This window comes from Salmo trutta, chromosome 30 (assembly GCF_901001165.1).
Source record: "Salmo trutta chromosome 30, fSalTru1.1, whole genome shotgun sequence".
Lineage (NCBI taxonomy): Eukaryota > Metazoa > Chordata > Actinopteri > Salmoniformes > Salmonidae > Salmo > Salmo trutta.
The window spans coordinates 5,201,198-5,216,856 of NC_042986.1; the positions used below are offsets into that span (position 1 = coordinate 5,201,198).

Here is a 15,659-nt window from a genome sequence, read left to right on the forward strand (position 1 = left end):
AATCTTAACGCTACAGCATACAATGACATTCTATACGATTCTGTGCTTCAAACTTTGTGACAACAGTTTGGGGAAGGCCCTTTCCTGTTTCAGCATGAAAATGCACCGTGCATTAAGTGAGGTCCATACAGAAATGGTTTGTCAGATCGGTGTAGAATAACTTGACTGCACAGAGCCCTGACATCAACCCCATCGAACACATTTGCGATGAACTGTAACGCCGACTGCGAGCCAGGCCTAATGGCCCAACATCAATGCCACACCTCACTAATGTTTTTGTGGTTGAATGGAAGAATGTCCCAGCAGTAATGTCCCAACATCTAGTGGAAGCCTTCCCAGAAGAGTGGATGGAGGCTGTTATAGCAGCAAAGGGGGACCAACTCCATATTAATCCCCATGATTTTGGAATGACATGTTCGAAGAGCAGGTGTCCACATACTTTTGGCAATGTATATCACTGGAGAAAGCATCCGAGTGAGCAAAACAGCGCCCCTCTGTCTCTGTATGTGTATCCCATCTAGGCCTACATGATGCTGTCTGATCAAAAATATTATTACATTTTTGCCACCCGTAGTATTGAATGCAAGGGAAGCTAATAATAGCCAATCAGCGTTGAGCTAAACTGAATGAGCTCAACTGTGAATGGTCCTGACGCACCCAAAAAAAGTGTCAAGGAAAGGCCGTTTGGATTTGGCTTCACACCAATCACATCAGGAGCAAAACATCAATTGACAGAAAAAAATGTGACTGTTGCATCTCATTGTGTTGTTGTCCTCCGGTGGCTAGCTAGCTAGCTAAAAGTGTCCCTTTCCTAAATTAGCCATGGATGGATGTAGGGATTTGGACTTGTGGGTTTTACTTAATTATTTTTACTGGCCAATGATTATAATGGCGATTCTGATCGAACCATAAATTCCTACTTTGTGCCCCTGGCCTAAGGGGATGGAAGATCAATATGTAGCTAAATGTAGTAGGCTAATGTAAACTAGCTGGGTCCGCGTAGCCCATGAAAGGAAGTTAGGCTATCGAGCAAGCATTTTAGCCAGGTAGCCTATGACAACAAAAACTAAAAGCTTACTGTATGATGGAGTCATAGATCATTTTCTCAACATGAAAGAAAGGATGGCATTACACAAACGCAAGCACAAACAGAAATCACAACCATGGATAGCCAAATCATATTTAGGTTACTTTGATTGGACTAAACTGTTTTGGTATCTTTTAGTTGTCACTGTATTAGACTAAACATATGTGATTTGATGACGTTGAAATGGTGCTGGAATAGTGGAGGCAGCTCCTGTTTTCTTTGTGACTTGTGATTTGGCATGGGTCCTCAGATCCTCAAAAGGTTTTACAGCGGCACCATCGAGAGCATCCTAACGGGTTGCATCACTGCCTGGTATGGCAACTGCTCGGCCTCCGACTGCAAAGCACTACAGAGGGTAGTGCGTACGGCCCAGTACACCACCAGGGCCAAGCCTCCTGCCATCCCGGACCTCTATACCAGGCGGTGTCAGATGAAGGCCCTAAAAATTGTCAAAGACTCCAGCTACCCTAGTCATAGACTGTTCTCTCTGCTACCACACGGCAAGAGGTACTGGAGTACCAAGTCTAGGTCCAGGAGGCTCCTAAATAGCCATAAGACTCCTGAACAGCTAATCAAATGGCTACCCAGACTATTTCTATTTCTATTTTTTGGGGGGCTTGGCTTCTCCAGTGATTTTACCGAAGCACTGCTACTGCTTATAAGGGTGGATAGATTTTGCTACAATGTTATTTATCGACCACTGAAATAGCACAATCACAAACTAAAAGGCAGTCAACTCTCCTCCTCCAGAGCAGATGGGGTCCGGAGGTTTTGGTACCAACCCTTTCTGTAACACACCTGATTCTGCTAATCAAGGTGCTGATTAATATTTGATTAGCGGTGTCGGTGTATAAGGCGGTAGCTAGGTTGGTGCAAAAAGCTTGCGAAACAAGTATCTCTCCGTGAGGACTGGCCACCCCCTGACATAGGCTACTGTCACTTTAACTACTGATCCGATTTCTAGAGACCAACATACCACTGCAGGAGTGATCTTCCCCTTGATGGATTATTTAACAAGTGCTGAGTCCCAAGTTGCAATCTGCGGACACAGACACATGAGCCAAGATAGCCGCGCGCAATATTCTTCGTAGCTAATTGAATGGGCTACAACTTCGATAACGTTCTCGAAACTGAGTAATATCTAAGAAAGAAGGCGATATTAAGACCAAGGAATATCCCTGCTGCAGGTGTTTGAGCTATGGTGTTGAGGCAGCGGAGAACAAGGTAGTCGTGCGCAATTACAAATCACCAGTACGCAATAATGATGTTTAACTTCATTCGCTCAATTATACGAACGCGACTGGTAATTGGTCAAGTCTGTGGATATAAAGTAAAATAATGTGTTTTTTAAGTAGTAAAATGACCAAATACATGCGCATTGAAAGACATGTCCAAAGAAATAGGCTTTTTCTCGTTCTCAAAAAGTAGGCTTACTTAGAGATGCATTTAGATATGTCAATTCAGCAGGATAGGCTTCTAAAGACTGGACATGCATTTCTGTTCCTGTAATGAACACATGACTGAAATGACTTATCTGCGAAGAAAATAGTTCTAGAGTTAAATAGAGATTAACCTCATTTAGATGGTGCGTTTATAAATACGGAGGATTTGTCGAGCCGTAGTTATGGTGGTGGAAAGGACACTGATTGCCGCCAGGCAGGGGGATGTACAAACTCTGAAAGTGCAATTAGCGGAGAAAGTACTGAACAGCGACGTAAAGGACCTTTTGGGAGCATCGCCTGTCCACCATGCCGCCCGTGCTGGAAAACTGACTTGCCTACGTTTCCTCGTGGAAGAAGTGGGTTTACCAGGCAACTGTTTGGCGAATAATGGCGCCAGCCCCGCACACGACGCGGCTGCCACTGGCAACCTATCCTGCTTACAGTGGCTATTAACTCAAGGGGGATGTCATGCCGCGGTGAGTGACGCTATTGTCTTGCCTACAGTACAGTAGCTTTTTAAATGGTCTGATTAGTTCCCTAAAGTCATCACGTAATTCATCACAGGCCTATTTTTCGCCTTTCAAACAAGAGTTTCAGACCTTCTGATCTCTATATGATAACGTCTAGAGCAGCCAGGTCAAGGCCTACAGTGTTTGGGATTTCTGATCCAATAGTCCTGCAGCCTAGACCTGAAAACATGTATTGTGTCACCCAAGAGTAGTCATCTTGGATAGTCCCTAACCATCTGTCAGGTCATTATTAGCTTGTCTGTAAAATTGAGCATATTGCCACATTTCCGGCCTGAAAATTCCATTCAACACTTTTTCACACTACTTCAACATACTAACACAATTAGTCACTCAGACAGTTCTTTGGCATTTGTGATAGGCCTAAAGGGATTACCTTTGTCTATACTACACCACTATGTTTGTCCAGGCTTTTGTCTCAATGAACAACACATGGGTGCATTGTAATAACTGTATCATGGCTAAAGGCACACCTGTTGCAATTGAGAACACCTGAGATTGTTATTAGTGATTACACTGTAATTATCATCAAGCCCCATTCAAAGGGAAGTGTATCATTACTCACCACAGCAGGCACTCCAGTGTACTAAGTTCCATACTTATAGTGCGTAACAATGTCACATATCTGCTGGACTAATCGTATATGAGCTTTACAACAGCTTGAGAAAAATAGTTATTTGTCTGACCCCTTTCTCTGAGTTTGAAGTGTTACGGCCCCAGACCCCAGGTACCTATGAGAGAGAGAATTAAGTAGACGGTATGTGTCAAAAAGTGATTGACTGAGCTATTCCTGTGTTCTTCCTTTTTAAGGGGTGTGCTTATGTAACATGATAGTGCAGCTGTTTCGTGGAAGTAAAGCAAATGTTTGCAATAAAAAGTAATGGCCTGATTGATGTGTAGTGACCTTGTTGAGCTGAAATAAAATGTGAAACAGTTGGGAATTTATGTAGTGAATGGGGAAGGCCTGAGTTTGAAAAATGTGAAACAGTTGGACATTTTTGTAGTGAACTTATGGAGCTGCTGGGTAGGGAGCTTGCGACCCCTTGTATAATGAATAAGTCATTTCCGGGGTTGGTCTGCAGGGTATAAGCAAGTGTTAGACTTGTCCTGTGAACACTACGAGTGACAAGAAACCTCCAAGAGAGACAAACCACAGAAAACTCGAAAGAAAAAATTAAGAAAAGAAATCCATGTTAAGTACTAGTGACCTTAACATTGGAAGTAGGACCCTGGCTAAAACAGAGAAATCTATCTAAATCACACTTTCTTTAAATGTTTTATTTTTTTGCTTTACCAACCATAGCTAGCTAATGTAGGACAACATGGAGTAGGTTAAGTGGGACAGTCTTATAAGCTTTTCCAATTTAGGAAAGAGATCCAGTTTACATTAGGGACCCCCTGTACTTAGGTTAGGCAGGGCTCTGGTTCTTGTAGTATCCTGAAGTGAGACACTTTGGTCGAAACCGTTTATAGAAGAATAAAAGACAATCAGCCTGTTACCAACCCAATATTGTGTTTGACCAGATACAATGCTATTTCACAGTAAACAAACTGACAACAGACTTTCAGCATGCTTATAGGGGGATGGGCACTCAACATGTACAGCACTTACACAATTGACTGACTGGCTGAAATTGATAAGATTATGGGAGCTTTGTTTCAGATTTAAGTGTATTTCTTTACATTGATAATAATCTGCTGCTGTATTATGGCTTTACATCTCCTGCTATATCATGGATCGCGATTTAACTGTCTAGCAGGTCGATAGAAATTTGAGTAATCAAGGTGACCGACATTGACGCATTCAATGCCACCTTGTACACTCCTTGCCTGCATCTAGCTGATCTAGGGTGTAATCATTAGTGCAAAAGTTTGCAAATGAGTTTCTTCTATTGGACAAATTTTGGCATGTTCTTCCCTGTTTCGTTCTGTTGGCTTTCGTTTAAGTGAAGTTAACAGGATCAGTGGAATGAATACACTTCTGACTACACGCAAACACAGTCCACTTTCATAGCAGCCACATACATACAGCATGATCCCTTTGATCGTTGTATAATTTCTTCTTACATCTACGTGCTCTCCTGACCTTTTTCCCTTCGCTTGTGGACTTCAGTGCACAACACGTCAGCTGTCTGTGACCAGGAGGAAAAATATTTCCAAGCCAAACCTTCATATCATCTTAACAGCTACACACAGCCAACATCGTTGTCACCATTTTATAACGTCTACATAGCTACTGGAACTAACACTTTAGTAAACAATCATGCAGGACAGTCAGCAAGGAGTTTAGCAGTTACACTGGCGGGTCCCGGTGGAAATAAAATAATAAAAACAAAAGCTTACCTTGACTCGGAAGACTTCCAGTGTTGGATAGCCAGCTAGCTAACATGGCACCCCTCTCTGTTAGAGGCGGGTGTTTTGAGTAGGATAAACTAGCTAGCTCCATTTGCATTCGTTCCAATGACTGGAACGAATTACAAAAATCTCTGAAGCTGGAGTCTTATATCTCCCTCTCTAACTTAAAGCATCAGCTGTCAGAGCAGCTTACCGATGGCTGTGTACAGTGAATCTGTAAATAGCACACCCGACAACCTCATCCCCATATTATTACTTACCCTCTTGCTCTTTTGCACCCCAGTATCTCTACTTGCACCTCATCATCTGCACATATATCACTCCAGTATGCTAAATTGTACTTATTTTTGCCTCTATGGCCTATTTATTGCCTACCTCCCTACTCTTTTACATTTGCACACACTGTACATAGATTTTTCAATTTCTTTTAAAAATGTTGTGTTATTGACTGTACGTTTGTTTATGTGTAACTCTTGTTTTTGTCGCACTGCTTTGCTTTATCTTGGCCAGGTCGCAGTTGTAAATGAGAACTTGTTCTCAACTGGCCTACCTGGTTAAATAAAGGTGAAATGAAATAAAATAAATACATTTGCATGCTAAGTGAAAGTGAAAAAAAATGAGAGAGCTAGTGCTCTCTCTCTCTGACTTCTCCATTATTGAAGAAATGAATTTGTTCAAAACTTTTCAACTATTGTCTTTCTCGCTCTGAGTCAACTACTCACTACAATTTATGCAGTGCTAGCTAGCTGTAGCTTATGCTTTCAGTACGGATTCATTCTCTGATCCTTTGATTGGGTGGACAACATGTCAGTTCACGCTGCAAGAGCTCTGATAGGTTGAAGGACATCCTCCGGAAGTTGTCTTAATTACTGTATAAATCTATGGAGGGGAGAACTATGCGCCACCCAGATTTTGTATTGAAGTCCCAGAGGAGGATGGAAGCTAGCTGTCCTCTGGCTACACCATGGTTCTACCCTACAGAGTGCTGTTGAGGCTACTGTAGACCTTCATTGCAAAACAGTGTGTTAATCAATTATTTGGTGACGTGAATATATTTAGTATAGTTTTATCTAAAAAGGATACCTTAATGTTTCACTATTTACATTTTTCTGAAATTCACAGAGGATGGTCCTTCCCTTCCTCCACTGATGGCAAGCTAACATCAATGACATGAATGTCAATCTCTCCTGGCTCAAAGTAAAAGAGATTGACTGCATCACTACTTGTCTTTGTGGTATTGACATGTTGAAAACACACAGCTCAGACACCCATGCATACCCCACAAGTAATGCCACCAGAGGTCTCTTCACAGTCCCCAAGTCCAGAACAGACTATGAGAAATGCACAGTACCATGACTACATGGAACTCTATTCCACATCAAGTAACTCATGAAACAGCGTGGACTGTGGGGAGACGCGCACACTCACACGTATATTACTGTATTATGGATTTTGTATTGTAGGTAGGTTGTGTGATATTTTTATTTTGTATGTAATTGCCTTAATCTTGTTTGGATTTCAGAAATGTATCATGTGTTGGGCTAATATGTTGGATAGACGTCCAAAGAGGTTTACAGGAGACGGAAATGGAAAAAGTGTCACATCTTCTGAATTCACCCTACATTCTTATGTGTTAGAAAAGTAACCACTGATATATGCCTTGAGTAGCCTTGTTAGACTGCTTCATGTTGGTACTTGAACAGGAAACCCTACATATGTAGCACATTCAAACAAACACACAGTTGGGACTAGCGCTGCGGCGGTCATTACATTTTGTCAGCCGGTGATTGTCATGCTGGTTTCTGGTTTCTGTTTGTTAATTAAACACATTTAGCTTCCACGCATAGACTACAAGTCACTGATGCAGACCTTTGGAACATCTACATTTTTAAAAAGTTTAATAAATCAATTTAATATAGCCTACACCATCATAATAAATCAATTTATTTTAGACGGGTATAACGAAAGTTGATATGAATAAAATGTTGTTTATTTCTGAACAGAATAGCATACTCTGCGTTGTCCTGATCTGGCTATGCCATATGGCTGTGGGCTACACTAGTTCATTTAGCAGGCAAGATTTGCGTAGAATTCTGTGGCATTATTTCATAGTATGAAGAATACAGAAATGCCAACGGGGGCGGTGTTGCGGTCTATATTCAGAACCACATTCCAGTAAAGCTTAGAGAAGAGCTCATGTTAAATACTGTTGAAGTAATATGGCTACAGGTTCATCTGCCTCACCTAAAGCCCATTCTGGTGGGAAGCCGCTATAGACCACCAAGTGCTAACAGTCAGTATCTGGATAATATGTCTGCAATGCTTTCTAATGTATGTGATATCAACAGAGAAGTATATTTTCTGGGTGATTTTAAATTTTGACTGGCTTTCATCAAGCTGCCCACTCAAGAAAAAGCTTCAATCTCTAACCTGTGCCTGCTACCTGGTTCTGGTTATCAGTTAACCAGGGTAGTTACAAGCAAGAATGAAGTAATCAAATATGTATTGATCACATCTTTACTAATGCTGCAGAAATTTGCTTCAAAGCTGTATCCAAATCCGTAGGATGTAGTGATCACAATATAGTAGTCATATTTAGCAAAACCCAAGTTCCAAAGGCTGGTCCTAATATAGTGTACAAAAGGTAATACAATAAGTTTTGTAGTGATTCTTATGTTGATGTAAAGAATATCTAGGAAAACCAAAGTTCCAAATTCTGGACCTAATATTGTGTATAAGAGGTCCTACAATTAGGTTTTGTTGTGATTCCTAAGTTGATGATGTAAAGAATATTTGCTGGTCTGTGGTGTGTAATGAGGAGCAACCAGATGCTGCACTTGACACATGTTATGAAATTGCTTATTACAGTTACTAATAAGCACGCACCCATTAAGAAAGTGACTGTAAAAACTGTTACATCCCCTTGGATTGATTTGGAACTGGAAAATTGTATGGTTGAGAGGGATGAGGCAAAAGGTATGGCAAATAAGTCTGGAAGCACAACCGATTGGCAAACACACTGCAAATTGAGAAATCATGTGACTAAATAAAATAACAAACTATACTATGAAACAAAAATTATTTATATAAAGAATGATAGCAATAAGCTTTGGAGCACTTTAAATGACATTTTGGGCAAAAAGGCAAACTCGGCTCCATCATTCATTGAATCAGATGCTCATTATTCACAAAACCCACTGATATTGCCAACTACTTTAATGATTTTTTTCCATTGGCAAGATTAGCAAACTCAGACATGACATGCCAGCAACACACGCTGACGCTACACATCCAAGTATATCTGAGCAACCTATGAAAGACAAGCGTTGTCATTTTGAATTCCGTAAAGTGAGTGTGGAAGAGGTGAAAAAATGGTTGTCTATCAACAATGACAAGCCACCTGGGTCTGACAACTTGGATGGAAAATTACTGAGGATAATAGCGGATGATATTGCCCCTCCTATTTGCCATATCTTCAATTTAAGTTTACTAGAAAGTGTGTGCCCTCAGGCCTGGAGGGAAGCAAAGGTAATTTGGCTACCCAAGAATAGTAAAGCCCCCTTTACTCGTTCAAATAGCTGACCAATCAGCCTGTTACTAACCCTTAACCTTGTTACCAACTTCTGGAAAAAGTTGTGTTTGACCAGACACAATGCTATTGTACAGTAAACAAATTGACAACAGACTTTCAGCATGCTTACATGGAAGGACATTCAACAAGCAAAGCACTTACACAAATTACTGATTGGCTGAGAGAAATTGATAAAAAATCTTGTGGGGGCTGTTTTGTTAGACTTCAGTGCAGCTTTTGACATTGATGATAGTCGGCTGTTTGAAAAACATACACTACCGTTCAAAAGTTTGGGTCACTTAGAAATGTCCATGTTTTTTGTAAGAAAAGCAAAAAAAAATGTTTAAAATAACATCAAATTGATCAGAAATACAGTGTAGACATTAATGCTGTAAATGACTATTGTAGCTGGAAACGGCTGTTTTTTTTATGGAATATCTACATAGGCGTACAGAGGCCCATTATCAGCAACCATCACTCCTGTGTTCCAATGGCACGTTGTGTTAGCTAATCCAAGTTTATAATTTTAAAAAGCCAGTTGATCATTAGAAAACCCTTGTAAAATTATGTTAGCACAGCTGAAAACTGTTGTTCAGATTAAAGACGCAATACAACTGGCCTTTAGACTAGTTGAGTACCTGGAGCATCAGCATTTGTGGGTTTGATTACAGGCTCAAAATGGCCAGAAACAAAGAACTTTCTTCTGAAACTCGTCAGTCTATTTTTGTTCTGAGAAATGAAGGCTATTCCATGTGAGAAATTGCCAAGAAACTGAAGATCTCGTACAACGCTGTGTACAACTCCATTCACAGAACAGCGCAAACTGGCTCTAACCAGAATAGAAAGAGTGGGAGGCCCCGGTGCACAACTGAGCAAGAGGACAAGTACATAAGTGTCTAGTTTGAGAAACAGATGCCTCACAAATCCTCAGCTGGCAGCTTCATTAAATAGTTCCCGCAAAACACCAGTCTCAACGTCAACAGTGAAGAGGCGACTCCGGAATGCTGGCCTTCTAGGCAGAGTTCCTCTGTCCAATGTCTGTGTTCTTTTGCCCATCTTAATCTTTTCTTTTTATTGGCCAGTCTGAGATATGGCTTTTTCTTTGCCACTCTGCCTAGAAGGCCAGTATCCCAGAGTCGCCTCTTCACTGTTGGCGCCTCTTCCATAATCAACATCCATGTCTTCAGCACCCGGGGAACAGTGTGTTAACTGGCTTGATTAGGGGCAGAATGACACATTGTCAGCTCAGGATTTGATCCAGCAACCTTTCGGTTACTGGCCCAACACTCTAACCACTAGGCCACCTGCCACGGAAGGGTACCAAAACATTTCTGCAGCATTGAAGGTCCCCAAGTACACAGTGGCCTCCATCATTCTTAAATTGAATAAGTTTGGAACCACCAAGACTCTACCTAGAGCTAGCCACCTGGCCAAACTGAGCAATTGTGGGAGAAGGGCCTTGGTCAGGGAGGTGACCGATGGTCAAACCTGGCACCATCCATATGGTGAAGCATGGTGACGGTGGCAGCATCATGCTGAGGGGATGTTTTTCACCGGCAAGGACTGGGAGAGTAGTCAGAATCGAGGGAAAGATGAACGGAGCAAAGTACAGAGAGATCCTTGATGAAAACCTGCTCCAGAGCACTTAGGACCTCAGACTGGGGCAAAGCTTCACCTTCCAACAGGAACCCTAGGCACACAGCCAAGACAATGCAGAAGTGGCTTTGGGACAAGTCTCTGAATGTCCTTGAGTGTCCCAGCCAGAGCACGGACTTGAACACGATCAAACATCTCTGTGGAGACCTGTAAATAGCTGTGCAGCGACACTCCCCATCCATCTGACAGATCTTGAGAGGATCTGCAGAGAAGAATGGGAGAATCTCCCCAAATATACATGTGTGCCAAGATTGTAGCGTCATACCCAAGAAGACTTTGAGGCTGTAATCACTGCCAATGGTGCGTCTACAAGTACTGAGTAAAGGGTCTGAATTCTGATGTAAATGTCATCTCTCCTTTCTAATTCAAGACACTTTCTAAAATGTCTAAAAACCTGTTTTTGCTTGGTCATTATGGGGTATTGTGATGTCATTATGGGGTATTGTGATGTCATTATGGGGTATTGTGTGTAGATTTGATGAGGTGAAAACAAACTATTTAATCAATTTTAGAATAAGGCAGTAACATAACAAAATGTGGATAAAGTCAAGGGGTATGAATACTTTCTGAAGGCACTGTATTGAAAAAACTGTCCACATTTACTTTTCATCAGCCAACAAGATAGGCTAGTGCTTTTGCCTACTCATGTCAATCTACTATCCCCCATAGTACAAAAGGTGACCTATTCTGTGCGAGAAATAAATATTCCAATCATAGTCTGGGACAGTTGTGGGATGTGATGGATCCCAAATTAATACAACCACTAGCATAAAGTGTTTTAAGCAACGAGCCTGACTCAACAGATGAGAATGTTTTACTTAAAAGGTTGAGAAACTGAGGCTATTTCTTCACATTATAAGCGCAGCAATGCTATAAGCGCAAATGTTCCATTAGTAGGAAAACACCATTCTCAAAAGTGACCACAAATGCGATTGATGCATGTATTTCTTTTATAATAAAGGGTAATTTCTATGGTGACAATTATCTTCCCCAAACTTCAAACTCACGTGCTGCGTGTGTATGTCAGATAGGCTCCTAACCCGTTGTAAAGCGGATTAATGTGCTTCATTTTAAGTTATTTGGCCACTTTAGTTGTGATACAAACCTTATCAAAACATATAGGCCTAAGGGCTTGGCTACATGAAGTGTGCGACTATGATTTGAAAAATTTGTTCTGAGACAGTTGTAATTTTCCTAAGTCCCTCTTTGTGGCACCTGACCACACGACTGAACAGTAGTCCAGGTACGACCAAACTAGAGCCTGTAGGACCTGCCTTGTTGATAGTGTTGTTAAGAAGGCAGAGCAGCGTTTTATTATGGACAGACTTCTCCCCATCTTAGCTACTGTTGTATCAATATGTTTTGACCATGACAGTTTACAATCCAGGGTTACTCCAAGCAGTTTAGTCACCTCAACTTGCGTTCATGAAGAACTCTAATTCACACTGGTTTGTTCACTGACCAATGCAGCAAAAAAACTAGGGATCATTTTTCTCATTGATAAATAGGTCTCAGGGAGTTGGCTACTTATGATGGAATTGAGGAGGCGGCGACTAGTGCCAGTGTGTGCATTGAGCTTACCTCTACTAGCCTTTCAGTGTTTAATGCAGCCCCCAGTCCCACATGTCTGAGCTTGTCTATACATGATACAAAGGGTTGACAACAAAATAAACAGGGAGGAGGTCCAAAGAATGCCTTGTCGCCATTTTGAAGAACCACAAATGATTATTTAAGGTGTACACCCATGCTCCTTTATTTGAATGGCGGGATTGACGCTAGTACTGAATTTGCATAAATGTCTCAAAAGGTCTGAAAATGGAGCCTCTCTCTCCTCTGGCTCTTCTCCCATGCGTGTCTCAGGCTTTAGAGAGGGTACATGGAAAGGAGGGATGAGTGACTTCTTGTATGCCATCATTCTCACTAATACTATGCATCATCAAGCAACCTTTTAATAAACGCAGCTAAATTCTCATGATGGTCCGTCCACCAACATATTAGGGGGGGTTAAATAAGTGGTTACTCTCCCCAAATCAATGGCCTGACTACCAGTAGCGGTGCATGGGTAAAATCACTGGAGAAGCCAAACACCCCCCCCCCCCCCCCCTAAAAAAAAAAAGCCATATTACAACCTGTGATAATTGCATTGTTTGTTCTATTACCCATTAATTCATATGCCTTGCGACCGTGATGTTGGCTGAGACAGTAAGAAAACAGTGGCAGAAGAAATTCAACCATAACTTTTTTTTGTTTTATCACAACTGGATAGCAACCTCTGTCCAGTGAAGTTCACAAAGCATATTGCATGTAACAGACAGTTGGTTACATGACCGCCAGCATGGTCAAGCAAGTTAATGTTTCCCACATTTTCGGACTACTAAACAACTATCGATTTAGAACCACAGAGTTATTGCAAAGCGCAAAGAAAACAGGAGCTGCCTCCACTTTTCCAGCAACATTTCAACATCATCAAATCATCTCTGCTTAGTCTAATACAGTGACAACAAAATGTACCAAAAACAATTTAGTCCAATCAACGTAAGCTCAAAATGATGTGGCTGTCCATGCTTCTGATTTGTGTGTGTGTGCAAGTAGAAAAACATGTTGCAATGCCATCCTCTCTCATGTTGACAACAGTCTATCACTCTGTCATACAGTACACTCTTATTTATTTGTCCTAGACTACCTGCCTAAAATGCCTGCTCGCTAGCCTAACTTCCATTCATGGGAAACGTTAGCTAGTTAACATTAGCCTTCGACATCTAGGTACATATTGAACTAACATCCTCTCAGGCCAGGGGCACAACAATGTCTGAATTAATGGTTGGATCAGAATCACCGTCATAATTATTGGCCAGTATGGAGAATTAAGTAAAACCACAAGTCCAAATCCCTGTCTGCATACATGGCTAATTTAGGAAAGGGCCAATTTTAGCTAGCTAGCCACCAGAGGGCAACACAACGAGATGCAACAATTGTAGTTTTTCTGTCAATGACGTATGCTCTCAATGGGATTTGATAGGCGTGATGCGAAATCCAAGCTGGCTTCCTTTTGACATTTAGTTTTTTGGTGCGCCAGGACCATCCCCAGTTTAGCTCAACGCTGATTTGGCTATTTAAAAAAAATAAAAAATGTTGTCAAGGGAGGCCAGATGCTCGGTGCCTTCTCTTCCCTTCAATGCTACGGGCCACAACAATGTCATAGTCGTTTGGACCAGACAGCATCAGATAAATGGCCTACACGTAGAGAGACAAAAGGGCGCTGTTTCACTCGCTTGGATACTTTCTCCTGCAAGATACATTCATCCTCTTGCGATTTCAAAGAAAAATGATGAGACAGAGACATTGCTTCCCTTTGCGTCCATGAATACACACTGCTGACGACTACTACTACTACAATTATTTTTTTCTGCTCAATAAACTAGTGCTAGTAACGGGAGCAGCTTGATAAGAGATCCCTTCGTGACCGCTACATGTTCACCATTCAGTGCCAGGCTGAAGTGGTTCACAGGCTATACAGACACCACAAAGTGATAGGCAAATTGGCAAACATTCGTATATGGCCTCTCTTACCATTAGTAATGTAGTCTAGATGAAGTTTGACACAGTGGGTGGTCCTTGTTCGTTTCCACTCTATATGTCAGCGTGTCATTGACACCTTGTTTTGTGAGTGGTTTCAGGCACGGTGTTACCCAATTCAGATAATATATGAACGTCTTTCAAATTATTTCAGGTTCACCCCATCTCTTTTTAATAATGGTTTCATATCTGTTTTTAAATGACTTGAATCTGTTTCAGGCAGACTTGAATGATGTCATATTTTTTAATGCTGTATGGAGCTATTTTGTTGTTTACAAAAAGTACTCTCTTGTTCCTGACATAAAGACCAAGTGAGTCCAGTGAATTGATTGGCCGATACAAGGCATACATTAGCACAAACCAGACATTGAATAGTCCTGTGTACGTACGTGATGTAACACGTGTCCTTGATCTAGGCTACTACTAGGATGTAACTGAACTAACCCGACACATAAGCCCTGACCCCTATTTCTGATATTTTCCACGTTTCTCGTCTTTTTCAGGACCGGGATAGTTCCGGAGCCACCGTTCTCCACCTCGCCTCCCGGTTCAGCCATCACGAGATCACTGATTGGTTGCTGAAGAGCGGGGAGGCTGATGCCGGGGTGTCCACAGAGACTGGGGCCCTACCTGTCCACTATGCTGCTGCCAAGGGAGACCTGCCCTCCCTCCGACTCCTGTTGAGACACATCCCAAAGTAAGAGTGCCAATGCTAATACTAAGCTAACCCACTTACCTAGCCATTATCCACAAACAGTGCTAATGTGGCTAACCCTGACACGATTTTGGGATGTTGAAATTTTTTTTCAAATAATTTCTGGGTAACCTTATCATAATATATTTCCTTTAAAATGCACAAATAGCTTTTTAGCAAAAAACTATTTCTCAAATAAGAATTTTGCTAGGACTGTCTTGGAGTGGTCTGAGTGGGAAGCAGATAACATGGATGTTATTGGCAGAGGTTTTTAACTCTGTCAATTAACACATTTTACCGCATGGTGATATCACCATGGAAAGCCGAAACTCCCACCCATGCAAACCTACTGATTAGAAGGTCCCGTGTGGATTGTATTTTCAACCAGCAACTATCAGGAAATAAGACTTTAAAAATGGCATACTTGTACAGTGTTAGTTTTATCAGCTGTTGTACAATATGATATAAAACATAGGAAAACTGAATTTTGACTGCACTGGGCCTTCAACCATTGTGCCGAGCTTTACTTCACAACCCAATACTCGTCCTTATCCTATCCCCTTGAACTTTGTTTGTTATCCTATTGTTTACAATTGACCTACTCCTAACTCAAGCCTCTACTTTTCCATAAGGCTCTACTTAACCTAACACCTAAGACTACCTAGACCTAAAGTGCACACTAAGACATGGCAGCCATATTTTTCATTTTCTTGGTAGCCTATAAGTCACCACCCACAGGGCACAGACGTCA

The 15,659-nt window shown here is 41.5% G+C and overlaps 1 protein-coding gene across 1 annotated transcript in view; it reads left to right on the top strand.

Moving 5' to 3' along the window:
- Positions 1 to 1,977: 1,977 nt before the first annotated feature.
- LOC115168847 (espin-like) overlaps positions 1,978 to 15,659 on the top strand; it is a 146,543-nt gene continuing 132,861 nt past the window's right edge. The window contains exons 1-2 of the mRNA XM_029724384.1: positions 1,978 to 3,005; positions 14,718 to 14,911. Coding sequence (XP_029580244.1) covers positions 2,712 to 3,005; positions 14,718 to 14,911 — 488 coding nt within the window. The 5' untranslated portion in view covers positions 1,978 to 2,711. The remainder of the gene's footprint in view (positions 3,006 to 14,717; positions 14,912 to 15,659) is intronic.